Genomic DNA, 12,278 nt, shown 5'->3' with positions numbered 1-12,278 from the left:
ATTTTGGGATTTTTATTTTTTTAACATTTTTAATTATTTTATTGTCAAACTACAAAAATATTCATAATCTTTTCATTTACGTACGGTTTATAATATTATTTCCTTTTTTTATCCACAATATTATTTCCTTTTTAATTAAATTAGTTAAATGATCTTTAATTTTTGCAAGAGATTTTTATTTTTTCAATTAATCATTCTAGTTAAAATGTGGATTACTCTATAAATTTATTTCCAATATGATTTGATTCCCTCGAAACTGTTAATGCACAAACATTACATTGCTTGCAGCTATAATTCAATTATTATTTGGATGATTGGATCTTTTTTTTTATGATTGCATTTCATTTTTGTAACTAAATATTTTTCGTTACTTTAGTATTCAAAACGGGTTTTCTTGCAAAGCATCAACAGAATTATTGAACAGATCCAGATCAACAGATGATCAACACGCGAAAAGGAGTCGAGCTTTGATTAGCTGAATATCAGCGATGAGCGAAGAAGACGGCATACATATAGAGCTATGCAGGCGAGAGCTTTTCTCCTTCCAAATCAAGTATACAGAAGCTTGGAAGGTGAGCTTCATTATCAGAACCAAATTGAGATCTTTTAAAGGGCCTTTAATCTATCTTAAGCAATCCTCAAATAGAGCAGGAGGAGAGAGATGGGCCTTGCGAGTGAAGATAGACCAAACCTCAGTCCAGTATGTGCAGTTGAAGGAGAGATGTGGGCGATTCTCTTGACCGCTTGATCAGAGGAGGCATCCTGATGGTGTGTTGATGCCCTACGAGCAAAGTCTTTCACGAATTGACATTCGATCTCTAGCAGGATGATTACATTTCAATTGCCTAGTTAATCGATTATCTACCATGATTAACCTCACCTAATTAGATTAGAAAGACAACTAATGTGAACTTTACGTTTAGTCAAATTAGTTAAAATTATATGGAGGATTTCTTATTTTGGAAAATTATAAATAAGAGCTACAATATAAGTTCTATAACTAATCATTTAAATTTAAATGAAAATTTACTTAATCTATAAAGATATTAATAAAATTATTAATTTATAGAGAGATGTTATCTTTTATTTAAAAATATCTGAAATAACATTATACTAAGTAAATGAAATGAAACTACTAGTACAAATAACATATAATTTTTGTAATTATGAGTAGTGATCTTGTATGTCACAATATGATGATCATAATATCATATTTGACCATGCAAATAATGCATATATATATTGTAAATTTATTTTAATGATAATACAATTCTGATACTAACGATAAAGTTGAAACTGTATATTATAATTTAATTGAAAGTAGTTTTAATTTTTTTATTACATTTTAAACTCTTAAAAAATTGGATTTATATTGAAAGACGAACAAGACTATGAAATTATTTATATAATAAAAGTTATTAGAGCTGAACAATGACAAGATTTCAAGTTTGAATGAAAACAACATTATATCTATATTTTAGTATGGTATCTTAGTCAGATATGTATAGATTTATGAAATAATTATTTTCCAAATTATTTGAATCGCACATTATATATAAAGTTTTCTCAAAATTATTGTTTTTATCTATTCAATTATTTTGTCTTAATTTAATGAATATTATTTTTGGATTTGCTGTACATTAATAACTAAGATATATGGATAATTTAATTCAGAGAAATAACTACAAAATTTTATTACCAAAATATATGCCCAAATAAAAAATAAATAAATATAGAAGTAGAATATTATCAAGATTTTGCTTGATAAAAGATATATTATTTTTTTAATTTAAATAAATTTCAAATATGATCAAATGCTCATTTTTAGTTTTGAAGGACTTCATATTTGGATTTATGTACTAAGCCTGAGTCCGATAATTTTTAGAACTGGGCTGAGATAGATTTCAGGTGTTGCTTTAGTTGAAGAAAACACAACGTTTGGTTTGGTTTTGAGTAGGTCTAGGGATGTCAAACAAGTTTATCCGTCCCGTCCCGTCCCGTACCGCAGCGGATTCATCTTTAAGCGGGTCAGATCCGTGCGGGCTGCGGTCTCCAGAATGTCTGACCAATCCCGTTCCGCATTGTTAGTAGGCTTCGCAGTCGTCCCGCGGGACGTCTGATATCAAACTGTCTGCTACTGCTTTCTTCAAGACCAAACATCATACAAACAAACATGATCAGTACATTGAGTTAAAGAGAGAACATGAATAACAATACATTGAGTTAAAGAGAGAACATGAATAACAAGTAATGATCAGTACATCGAAATCATTGTAACATTGTATTCATTCGTAGTGCCATTGTAACATTGGTAACATTTCTTTTTTGATAGAATGTAAATTAGATTATCAAATCGAGTTTGAATACACAGCGAAGATGCCTAAAACTTCTAATACATGAGCATAACAGAAACACTTCGGGGAAGGTTTGTGTAGGATATTACTATTATTATATATATAAAGATAATGGTAAAGTCATTTATACCTTGAACTGAAGTGATTACTAGTATGTCTTAAAAGTCATGATAAAGGCCACAAATTGTGTTTGACCACCGAAAGTGAATCATAACTTTATATAAAGAAAAGGAAAAGAGGAGAGGTAGTCACGAAAGGAACTGCTTTCCTTGGTAGGTCATTCCAAAGCGCCAATAAGGGGGAGCCACGTCGTAAGAGGCAATGGTTTTGCCGCCGATGAGAGTAACTTCGAAAGAAAGAGACTGTCCGATGAGATCGAGTGAGGAGTGCCAGTTCTGTCCCCAGTTTCGGGCCATTGGAATCCAAGCCGTTGTATGCCCCTTCACTTTCACTCCCACCACTTCCCCATCGAGTCCCACATTGCTTATCAAGACCTGAAAGAAGTGGGAGCTCCCGTTCAAGCTGAATCTCACCCCGCCTCTCCGCCCACACTTGACCCTCCTGTACTGCACAGGTATTATCTCGGCTCTGGTTTCTGCAATCCCTGTGAAGGCCGCATGAGATAGTTCCAAATGCTCCTTTGGGAAGTTGCACCAACCTCCGTAATCGGAGGAAAGGCCTGAATTGGGAGGACAGAAATCTGTGGCTGTGACCACCACGGAGGGGCTGCCTTGAAGGCACCACCTTATGTGGTTCACACACCGCACTTCCAGGCAAGCTCCGCAGCTGCTTCCCCTGTTGAACAGCTTCCCGCTCAGGCCTGCGCTGTACCCGCCATAGCTGCTCTGCCTCAGATCCCCATACCCACAAGCGCCTCCTATCACCACCACTTAGTTAGTCCTGAGGAAAGAAGATAAATAGATAGATAGGAGAGAGTGAAAAAAAAGAGAAGCAGAAGAACCAGTGGTGACAGAGGAGGAGCCGTCCTTGTCCCTGGAGAGCGTGGCCGTGGCTATCTTCCAGCTACCATCCTCGGCGGTGGCTTGAAAGAGGCAGCAGAGAAGAATGAAGAAGCGCAATGCGAGATGCTGAAGCCCAGAATCCATGAACAACCAGTGTGGTGTGGTTTGTTTGGGATCCTCACAGTCACAAAGTGGCAGACAAAAGCAATGCGTTTGAGAGGGTTTTGTGGGTTCCTTTTGATCATAAGGCTCCCCTTTCAAGACTTGTGGGGATGATAGCGACAAAAGATTGCTCTGACATGTTTTGACTTTGATAGTTCCCTTTCAGACCATCTCTATAAAGAGAAAAAAAGAAGAAGAAAAGGACCAATACGTATTCCAGGCCCATTTCATTTGACGGCCCAGCTTTCAATTCGGAAAGATATCATATAAGAGAAGCGAAACTATTGACATGATTGGATCCAGCTTCTCATGGGCCATAACGGGCTTGAAGGTTCTCTCACAAGGCCAGTTTTCTCTCATTCATTTGGGCGGATGTCAAGGTGATTATCAAAAGTCGTTAAAAGTTTTGCTTTGTTTCTTTCCCCCTTGTCCTTGCTTTTATTCACAAAACTACCCTTAATACGTGGCCCGAGTCTCAATTTAATTTCCCATTGCTCTATCTCTCCAATCGCTGCTTGTGCTAGTGGTTGCAGAAGAATCTTCACCTTTCCAGTGAGTGATGAGTCGTCTTCTCCTTGCTCAAGTTGTTCTTGCTCTATGCATCCTTTCTGCGGCTGCTGACGACGGGGAGGCTATAGTCTCCAGATTCCAGGAGTATCTCCGAATCGACACGGTTCAGCCAAAACCCGATTACTACAAAGCCGTTGACTTTTTAAACTCTCAGGCGAAGTCGCTGTCACTCGAATCTCAGACGAACGAGTTCGTTAAGGGAAAGCCGCATCTTCTCCTCAAATGGGTAGGCTCTGACCCAACCCTGCCTGCCATTCTCCTCAACTCCCACACCGATGTCGTTCCCTTCGAGGAATCCAAGTGGACACACCACCCGCTCCACGCTCACATGGACAACCAAGGAGACATTTATGCCAGAGGTTCGCAGGACATGAAGTGCGTTGGGATGCAGTACCTCGAGGCCATACGCAAGCTCCAGGCTTCTGGCTTCCACCCAGTCCGATCCGTCTATCTCTCCTTCGTCCCCGATGAAGAGATCGGCGGCCACGATGGAGCCGAGAAGTTCGTTGAATCCCACCTCTTCAAGAGCCTGAACGTCGGAATCGTGCTCGACGAAGGTAAGTAAGGAATATTTATTTATTTATTTTTATGTTAACTAGCAAAATGACATTCTTTACAGGTCTGCCATCGCCTAGTAAGAGTTACAGAGTATTCTATGGAGAGAGGAGTCCCTGGTGGCTTGTGATTAAGGCTAAAGGACCCCCTGGCCACGGTGCCAAGCTCTATGACAACTCTGCTATTGAGAATCTCCTCAAAAGCATTGAGAGTATTCGTCTATTCAGAGCTTCCCAATTCGATCTGCTCAAAGCTGGTGGCACTGCTGAAGGCGATGTGGTCTCCGTTAACATGGCCTTCCTCAAGGCTGGCACTCCCTCCCCAACGGTAACTTGTCTCCTCCATTTTCTTCATAGATAACTAGTTGAGGTCTTTTATTATGAAAATTTGGCTCTTTATTCTCTCTCTCTCTCTCCAAGGGTTTCGTGATGAATCTGCAACCGTCTGAGGCAGAAGCTGGTTTCGACATTCGTATCCCACCCAGCGTTGATTCTGAAGCACTCGAAAGGCGTTTGGTGGAGGAATGGGCACCCGCGGCACGCAACATGTCCGTTGAGGTAATTTCTTGTCCTCTTCAAGCCTAGCAGTGTTGGATGTCTCTACTCCATCCATGCAAATTATAGACAAAAGTGTTGTGGTGTTGTCAATGTCTGAGGCAGTTCAAGCAGAAGCATTCGGGGGAACCGCTCCTTACAGCAGCAGATGATTCAAATCCTTGGTGGAGGCTCTTGGAAAATGCTGTCAAGGAAGCTGGAGGTAAAACTAGTAAGCCTGAGATTTTCCCTGCATCAACAGATGCTCGCTACTTCCGGATGGCTGGCGTTCCCGCCTTTGGGTTCTCTCCCATTTCAAACACCCCGAGTTTGCTTCATGACCACAATGAGGTGTGTGATTGATTTGTTATCATTTATCATTATCAATTTCCTGACGCATGTGGTTTTGTTTTGTTGCAGTATTTGAGTAGAGCTGAGTATTTGAAGGGGATTGACGTGTATGTTTCAATAATCAAAGCTTATGCATCATATGAAATCAAGAGTGATTCACGAGATGAGTTATAAAGGTCCATTAATAGTTGAGCATCAAGTCTTTCTGTAACAACAATCAATAAGATCTGAACCCACCATGCTGTTGTGGAATCAGACAAAACATTTTCTTTTCAACTTAATGTGATGTTTCTTTTCTGTTTTTTTTTTAACCTCAACCGGCAAGTAGAAGAGATTCGCTGTTACAAAAGGAAACTAAAGATCGTTCATGGGGCGTACTAAGAATGCAAATTTGGGCTACCAGTCCCTCCTTCAAAATCAAACACAGCACGATCTGAAAAATCCAAAAAGATCCATAATCTCCCAAAGCAAAAAATGGCGATGGTAGAGAAGAAAAACTGAACAGAGGAAGAACTGTGATAGATTGATGAGAATATAGAATTGGAAGAAGTAATATTGACTCTCATGGAGAATAAATTACAATATATACATGCTTATATATATATATATATAGATGACTTAACCTAATTCCTAAACTAATATGGAATATTACAATATAGATAATGATAAGCTTCTTATTCTAATAGATAACGGCGGGATCTGTCTCAGTCTCAATAGGCAACAAGGGCTTGTTCGTCTGCAATGCCATATCATCATGCTCATCGTAATGATCCATGCTTGTGTCACCTTCAGCATGAACTGATACAGCGAGTATCTCTAATCTCCCCTGCATATTCCTCACAAGGGAAATAAGTAAGAAGCTGACGTGGAAGTCGTTACACCGGAAAGCTGACGTGGAGGGCGTTGTGACTGATTCGGTTGTGAGTTAGTTATGGCTGTTAGTTGTGAAGAGAGTAAGAGTCAAGGTGGCTTTTGGGAAAGAGTTCTTGGGATCTTGAGGTGTGAACCTTAGGATTTGGGCTTGCTTGTACTTGTACGAGTAAGAGGTTCGTGTTTCAACAATATACGGTGTGTTTCTATACATTGTGCTCTATCAATTTCCTTAACCTTGTCATCTGCACATCCTACCCATAATCGCTTCTAGTCAATGTCCAAGCACTCACATGGCCAGGAGTCATGCTCCTCCCTTTTTGGATGTTTTGCTTTTCTGCAACCTGCAAGGAAACTTACAAATAAAAAAGTATACAACCTGCAGTTACTTGGTTTGGAATTAACTATAATGTCATCATCATTTTGTTAGAAAGACAAAGCCAACATGAAGGTACATTTTTATAAAAAAATCATGCCTCATTTACGTTATGTATCTTCAAATCTGTACACAAATATATTCAATACTTAACGGCTTCTAGGTGCCCTGCAAAAACCCCTGCACGTTGAGGAGAAACAACACCCGGTGGTCTCATCAATCTCGGATGTTTATGATAAAATTTCATTGAATGTTTAATCTTTTGTGATCCATCTCCGACCCCTTACTTCAAATCCACTATAAGCTTGATCACTACTGCTCTCTCCCCCGCTTCCCCCACTCGTGTACCCTGACTTTCGCCTGTGCTTCTTAGTCCTTGTGACTCCACTGTCACTAAAACTCCCATTCAAAAGCGGATCATCGATCCCGCGAATCACTCGCCCACTAGATGATGATGACATGCAACTGTCATCTTTTACTCTTCTCTTGTCCTTATCGTGTTTCTTTATGTTCTGCGAGATCTTGTGCAGTTTCTCATTGAACTTTGTTATGCTCTTCTCCATAGGCTCTACTGCTTGAGTCACTGTGAACCTCACGTCTTTCACAATCTACAACATAGATATATCCTCTTTCTGATCAGAAGCTCTTCATCAGACTTAAAAAAAAAAGTTTTTTAATTGAATTATTACAAGGAATACTCACGTATTCACCTCCACCAACGAACACATCTCTCATGCTTTCTTTGATGGTCATACAACTTCTGATATCAACGTCAGGATGTGGCAGGCGGACCTTCGTTCGTCTCTCACTGTCTCTAATCTCATCGGGATCAATAGGACAGTCGACCGATGCATAGTCCCCCAGAACTGATACCGATCCAGTAAAGCGATCTCCCAGTAGACCGTAGGGTTTTGCTGGGAAGACATACAGGTGAACAACCGAAGCAATACCCATCTGCACAAGTATTAAAGAGAAACTTACGATTCATTTCGAAAAAGACAGGCAGAGAAGAAGACATGTACCTCAATGCAAATGATGAAATCTTGAACACTAGTCTTCAGCTGCAAGCTCTGTGCAATGGAACTTTTGAACAAACCGAGGGAAGAGAGAAGAGCGATGGCAACTCCTTGCCACCAAGTCAAGAACACGATTGACTTGAATGTTAGAAACTTGGCAAGGGGCTTTATGTGGGCAAGCTCATCTTTTGTTGCACCATAGAACTGAACCAGACAATATAATGCCCATGACTGGCTAAAATTTAGAACAACTGCCAAGTAAGGGTACCTACAAAAATCACAGGCGAAACGGTAAGATGCAATATCATATAGTAGTTCATGAAAGATGAAACATGTTTCTTCATTGTTATAGCACTGTGGTTTGTCAAAAAGAAGCATCGACGTACCCACAACTCCATTTAAACTCTCCTTCGCAGTACACACCGAAGGCTTCAAGAATCAGAGCAGTGAGGGCAGTGAGAGACTTTATAATCATCTGCCAAAGGAGAGAAATAGTTTTACTTGGAACTCAAAGACAATTAGGAGGATTGGTGGGAAAGTACATACATATTGAACAATACCAAACTTAACAACTTGATAGAACCAGTGACTGAGCCTCCAGGGTTTTAAGAAAAGATTCATAGGGAAAGGATGTTTAATGATTCCCTTATCATCAGTGTGATCTACTAAGAGGGGAGTCTTGAAGCTCTTGCGGCCTTCTCTTTGCATAAACTCAATGGTCCTATCTTCCCCACCTGGTAAAAGTAGAGAGAAGTTTGGAATGACACAAAAGAAGAAAAGAAGAAAGGAGAGGGAGTGATAGTGATACCTACCCAAGCAGGCCACAAGGTATCGACCAAAACAGTACATGGCAAAGGATTCATAGCAATCACGTAGAATACCACAATCAACGCTGATGGATGGGTTGACAAGTGATGCAAACTGTTGAATCGATAGATATATTAGATTAGATTAGATTAGATTAGCTTAGCTTAACTTAGCTTACTAGAACACAAAAATTAAAGATGGATATATTCACTCACAGACTCAATTGAATAGCAAGGGACCATGAGGATGACTCCAATCAAAAACATTTGCTCCTGAGAGAGAAAGAGAAAGAGAGGCGAATGAAAACATGATATAGCAAAAGGACAGAGAAGAAGTCAAGATGATATCATAACAAAGGAAGGACAGAGAAGAAAAAGTGGGAACCTCAGGGTTCTTGTAAGTAGAAAGGTGATCGAAGACAAGATACATGGAAAGGGAGAGGGTGAGGATCAAAAAAGCACCGGCCATAAAGCTTGCCCAAGCGGGAGCCGAGTAAGTTAGGAGCCGCGTTGTTGATGATATATCCATCACCCCCTAACCACAAAACAACTATTACCATAAGGTCAAGGTCTCAAGGAGGATCGGGGGAGCTGAATGAATGAATGTAAAAAAAAGAATTATAAAGCCATTAGAATCGATTTGATCACAAAACCGATCTCTCAACAAAAAGATCGGAGACGGAGACGGAGACGGAGACTACTACCTAATGACCGACGACGACGAAAGGGAGGAATTGATCAGAGCTCAAAACTAAGACGGGACAACGAGGAGAGATAGATCCTTCTTCATCTTCTTTTGTCCATGGTCAAAAACCCGACACTGAAAAACGGCATGTACTGCTAGCATTGATTACTAAAACGGCACAAAACAACCTCAGGTTGATACGACTCCACACTAGTTGTCGTCAGTCTCTCCTACTGCTGGCTTCAGATTGCTCTTTCCTCCCAGACAAACATGTAGCTGCTTGTCCTTTTTACAGGTATAGAGCTATTATTCACTTATTTTCTGTCATTGCCTCTTGTGGAAACTTTCCATTTCTCTTTTCTTTTCCTTATGACTTACAAAATGCCCCCTTGATCATGCCTTTTCCTTATGATATTTATATATATAATATCCCACTCCCCTCATTGGCAAGAGTGTGTAATACAAAACCAAAGCATGACAGGGTTCCTATTGAGCCATTATCTTATCTGAAAAACATTCACATATGTATATACAAACCCAGAAAAAACAGAGCTAATGTCTTTTATTCCAACCATCATCAAAATACAAATACAATCACAATTCAGATGCTCTTAAAACCATACATATATATGACACATCTTGGATACAAGCTTCACTGTTCAGGACGCTTACACTTTTGACCGAGAAGATCTCGCTCAGTGAACTCCAAGTTCCCGACACAGCAAGAACCACGCCCAGTCACACTATCGCTGTGTCCAGACTCCATTGCTTCCACCCCATCTGTTCCTTGAACACCAGCAATGCAGGTAACACAAAGCCTAAGATGCAGCAAGTGCTGCTCCCCACCAAGGACAAAAAATCTGTAAAATTAGGCACAAAGAGAGCCACCAGAGTCACCGCCAAGACTAGCAGCCATCTCAGCCACCCACCCGCGAACCGCCTCTCCACTATCTCAAACACCGGATTCATCATCAACGGGAAGGTGAAGAAGAGGTTGATGCAGAGTCCAAGCTGAACAATAGTGCTGATAAGTCCTGCCCCCAAGTTAGCGGTGATTATATCCATGGTGTCCTCACCGGAAGCTAAGTAACCTAAGAAACCAAAGGCTATGTATAGATGAATCCCATGCCGAGTGCCAAGACTTTGCCAAACTTGTCCTTGTCTTTCATCTCGGATTCAAGAGGCAAGACCATTCCAACACCTTCGAAGGAATAAACTGCCACGCCCATCCCATAGAAGAAGAGTGAGAAACCACCAAAGGCAACCACGTCAGGCCTTTGCTTGAGTATAATCATGGAATCCTCAACAATGACCACAGCCATAGCAGCAAGATCAACAACATCAGCGAATATGCTAAGAGGAGCCAAGTGAGTGAGGGTCTTGATGGAATTCAGACCAAGCTGGAAGGGGAAGCATCCCCAGATGTCGAGACTCTTAGAAGAGGACACGCCCCCCCCCCATGAAATCAGAGCCGAGGCGTGTAAACTGATGGCTGAGACTGGTGGGGGAATCAGGGTCAAAGAGATTAGCGAGAGTGGCGCCGATGAAGATAAGATAACCGACACAAAATCCAGCTTGAGACAAAATGATAAAGAGGTCAACGACGAGCCTCCCCTCCCGAGGGAGCCGTAGACAGCAAAGCCAAGGTCACCAAAAGAGCCGATCTTGGGTATGAACGAGGAGCATCATGCAGTGATGGGTAAGAACGGAGACGGAAAGGAGAAGGAGGACGCCCATGAGCCATCCGGTGCGCTTGAAGGCGTAAGGAAGACCTAGAACCTCGTTGGCTCCGACGACAGCAATGAAGACGTTGGCGAAGGTCTTGAACTCGCTGGACAGAGGGGGTGAAGAGGCGTGTCCTCCCTCGGAGGTGGCATTTTAAGGGTATAAGAGGAGGAGTAGCTAGAAGCTGAGTTTGAGAAGAAGAAGAGGGAATTAAAGACTCGGTTGTTGATTGGAAGCAGAAAGATTTCTCGCCGGGGAAGATGTATCTGAATCTGAATCTGAATCAATCAAAGAAGAAAAAAGATAGCTAGCTGAGATGGGCAACAGAAGAAGAAGTTCCATGAGTCACTCCGGAGTCCGGACTTAGCCATCCTCAATGAAGTTGCCACTCTATTGAGTATACGGAGGTATGAACAATATAGATGGCAAGAGACAAGAGGAGTCGAGGAAGAAACCCTTCTCCGCAACCTCCCTAAAGACCTCAGAAGAGATATTAAGCGCCATCTTTGCCTTAATCTCTTGAAGAAAGTAAGTAACAAAGATCTTCATTAAATCAAATATCAAGTCGAAATCCAACTAGAGATAATGGATGAGCAATTGCGATAGGCTAAAACCGGTCCTCTACACAGACAAGAGCTACGTGATCCGTGAAAGAGATCCTGTTGGGGAAATGCTGTTTGTTACGAGAGGAAATCTTATAAGTGCCACCACCAATGGAGGACGAACAGGGTTCCTCCCTCGGTGTCGTGCATCTCAAGGCAAGTGATTTATGTGGAGATCATCTTCAAACGTGGGCTTTAGATCCTCAATCTTCATCGCATTTTCAAGGACAGTTCATATGTCCTATGCATGACACGTGTACAACCAAACTCTAACGGTAAAAAATATTGTCACATGGGGCCACCTGGATTCAAGATGACAAATATTTGATCACCGACTTTGTTTAATTTTTTTCAAATATCAACCGTTGAGATCACATCTTCCACGAATCGATATAATGCCTTCTTCTTCTATGATAAAAGCGCAGGTGATCCAATGACTAAGACACCTCGCTCGATTCTAAAGAATATTCCCATGGTTCGATTTCCATGTCCGATAGACGAACAAGTTCTCTGTTTCTCTAATCGAAAGTTTCGTCCTTTTGCTTCTTTCATTCCTCGTTAGGGTTCCGTCTGTTCTGCTCGATAAGGTAACGATGCTTACTTGGTCTTGTAAGTTTTGCATACTCTGTTCTGGGTTTTGGAATTTACTCTCTGTTGTTCGTTTCTGAGTCTGATTTAATCATAGATTTATCTTTCTACTTGTATTCAAGT

The 12,278-nt window shown here is 41.0% G+C and overlaps 3 protein-coding genes and 1 pseudogene across 5 annotated transcripts; 1 reads left to right on the top strand and 3 right to left on the bottom strand.

Moving 5' to 3' along the window:
* Positions 1 to 2,463: 2,463 nt before the first annotated feature.
* Positions 2,464 to 3,624, bottom strand: LOC106438626 (expansin-A20). The gene is made up of 2 exons (XM_013879868.2): positions 3,316 to 3,624; positions 2,464 to 3,231 (listed from the first exon to the last, which is right to left on the bottom strand). Exons 1-2 carry the CDS (start codon positions 3,458 to 3,460, stop codon positions 2,603 to 2,605), a joined length of 774 nt encoding a protein of 257 aa, XP_013735322.1. The 5' UTR covers positions 3,461 to 3,624; the 3' UTR covers positions 2,464 to 2,602.
* Positions 3,625 to 3,911: 287 nt separating this feature from the next.
* Positions 3,912 to 5,790, top strand: LOC106438617 (aminoacylase-1B-like). Its single transcript, XM_013879856.3, has 5 exons — positions 3,912 to 4,605; positions 4,668 to 4,930; positions 5,023 to 5,160; positions 5,263 to 5,487; positions 5,557 to 5,790. The coding sequence occupies exons 1-5, from the start codon at positions 4,038 to 4,040 to the stop codon at positions 5,659 to 5,661; spliced, it is 1,299 nt and encodes a 432-aa protein (XP_013735310.1). The 5' UTR covers positions 3,912 to 4,037; the 3' UTR covers positions 5,662 to 5,790.
* A 952-nt stretch (positions 5,791 to 6,742) lies between these two features.
* Positions 6,743 to 9,386, bottom strand: LOC106438593 (protein LAZ1-like). Of its 3 annotated transcripts, none has more exons than XM_013879845.3 (9): positions 9,260 to 9,386; positions 8,941 to 9,090; positions 8,772 to 8,828; positions 8,562 to 8,670; positions 8,296 to 8,483; positions 8,136 to 8,224; positions 7,756 to 8,017; positions 7,436 to 7,687; positions 6,743 to 7,341 (listed from the first exon to the last, which is right to left on the bottom strand). In XM_013879845.3, exons 2-9 carry the CDS (start codon positions 9,082 to 9,084, stop codon positions 6,988 to 6,990), a joined length of 1,455 nt encoding a protein of 484 aa, XP_013735299.1. In that variant the 5' UTR covers positions 9,085 to 9,090; positions 9,260 to 9,386; the 3' UTR covers positions 6,743 to 6,987. The 3 variants fall into 3 exon arrangements, with proteins under 3 accessions (XP_013735299.1, XP_013735275.1, XP_013735291.1); XM_013879821.3 differs by having other exon boundaries at positions 8,941 to 9,146; positions 9,260 to 9,374; XM_013879837.3 differs by having other exon boundaries at positions 9,257 to 9,362.
* A 265-nt stretch (positions 9,387 to 9,651) lies between these two features.
* On the bottom strand, positions 9,652 to 11,469 carry LOC106358209 (annotated as a pseudogene).
* Between the last annotated feature and the right edge of the window lie 809 nt (positions 11,470 to 12,278).

This window comes from Brassica napus, chromosome A1, assembly GCF_020379485.1.
Source record: "Brassica napus cultivar Da-Ae chromosome A1, Da-Ae, whole genome shotgun sequence".
In the NCBI taxonomy this organism is placed as follows: domain Eukaryota; kingdom Viridiplantae; phylum Streptophyta; class Magnoliopsida; order Brassicales; family Brassicaceae; genus Brassica; species Brassica napus.
Note: the sequence above shows the minus strand (reverse complement) of the source record. Positions and strands in the feature narration are given on the sequence as shown.

What these genes read in the sequence shown, in the direction of transcription:
- LOC106438626 (XM_013879868.2), bottom strand. Translation starts at nt 3,460, where the DNA reads ATGGATTCTGGGCTTCAGCATCTCGCATTGCGCTTCTTCATTCTTCTC. An exon ending in CTCCTCCTCTGTCACCACTG is followed by an intron (nt 3,232 to 3,315) that starts GTTCTTCTGCTT and finishes TGGTGGTGATAG; the next exon opens with GAGGCGCTTGTGGGTATGGG.
- LOC106438617 (XM_013879856.3), top strand. Translation starts at nt 4,038, where the DNA reads ATGAGTCGTCTTCTCCTTGCTCAAGTTGTTCTTGCTCTATGCATCCTT. An exon ending in CTGGCACTCCCTCCCCAACG is followed by an intron (nt 4,931 to 5,022) that starts GTAACTTGTCTC and finishes TCTCTCTCCAAG; the next exon opens with GGTTTCGTGATGAATCTGCA. An exon ending in CACGCAACATGTCCGTTGAG is followed by an intron (nt 5,161 to 5,262) that starts GTAATTTCTTGT and finishes TGTCTGAGGCAG; the next exon opens with TTCAAGCAGAAGCATTCGGG.
- LOC106438593 (XM_013879845.3), bottom strand. Translation starts at nt 9,084, where the DNA reads ATGGATATATCATCAACAACGCGGCTCCTAACTTACTCGGCTCCCGCT. An exon ending in ATACCTTGTGGCCTGCTTGG is followed by an intron (nt 8,484 to 8,561) that starts GTAGGTATCACT and finishes TACTTTTACCAG; the next exon opens with GTGGGGAAGATAGGACCATT. An exon ending in GAGTTTAAATGGAGTTGTGG is followed by an intron (nt 8,018 to 8,135) that starts GTACGTCGATGC and finishes TGATTTTTGTAG; the next exon opens with GTACCCTTACTTGGCAGTTG.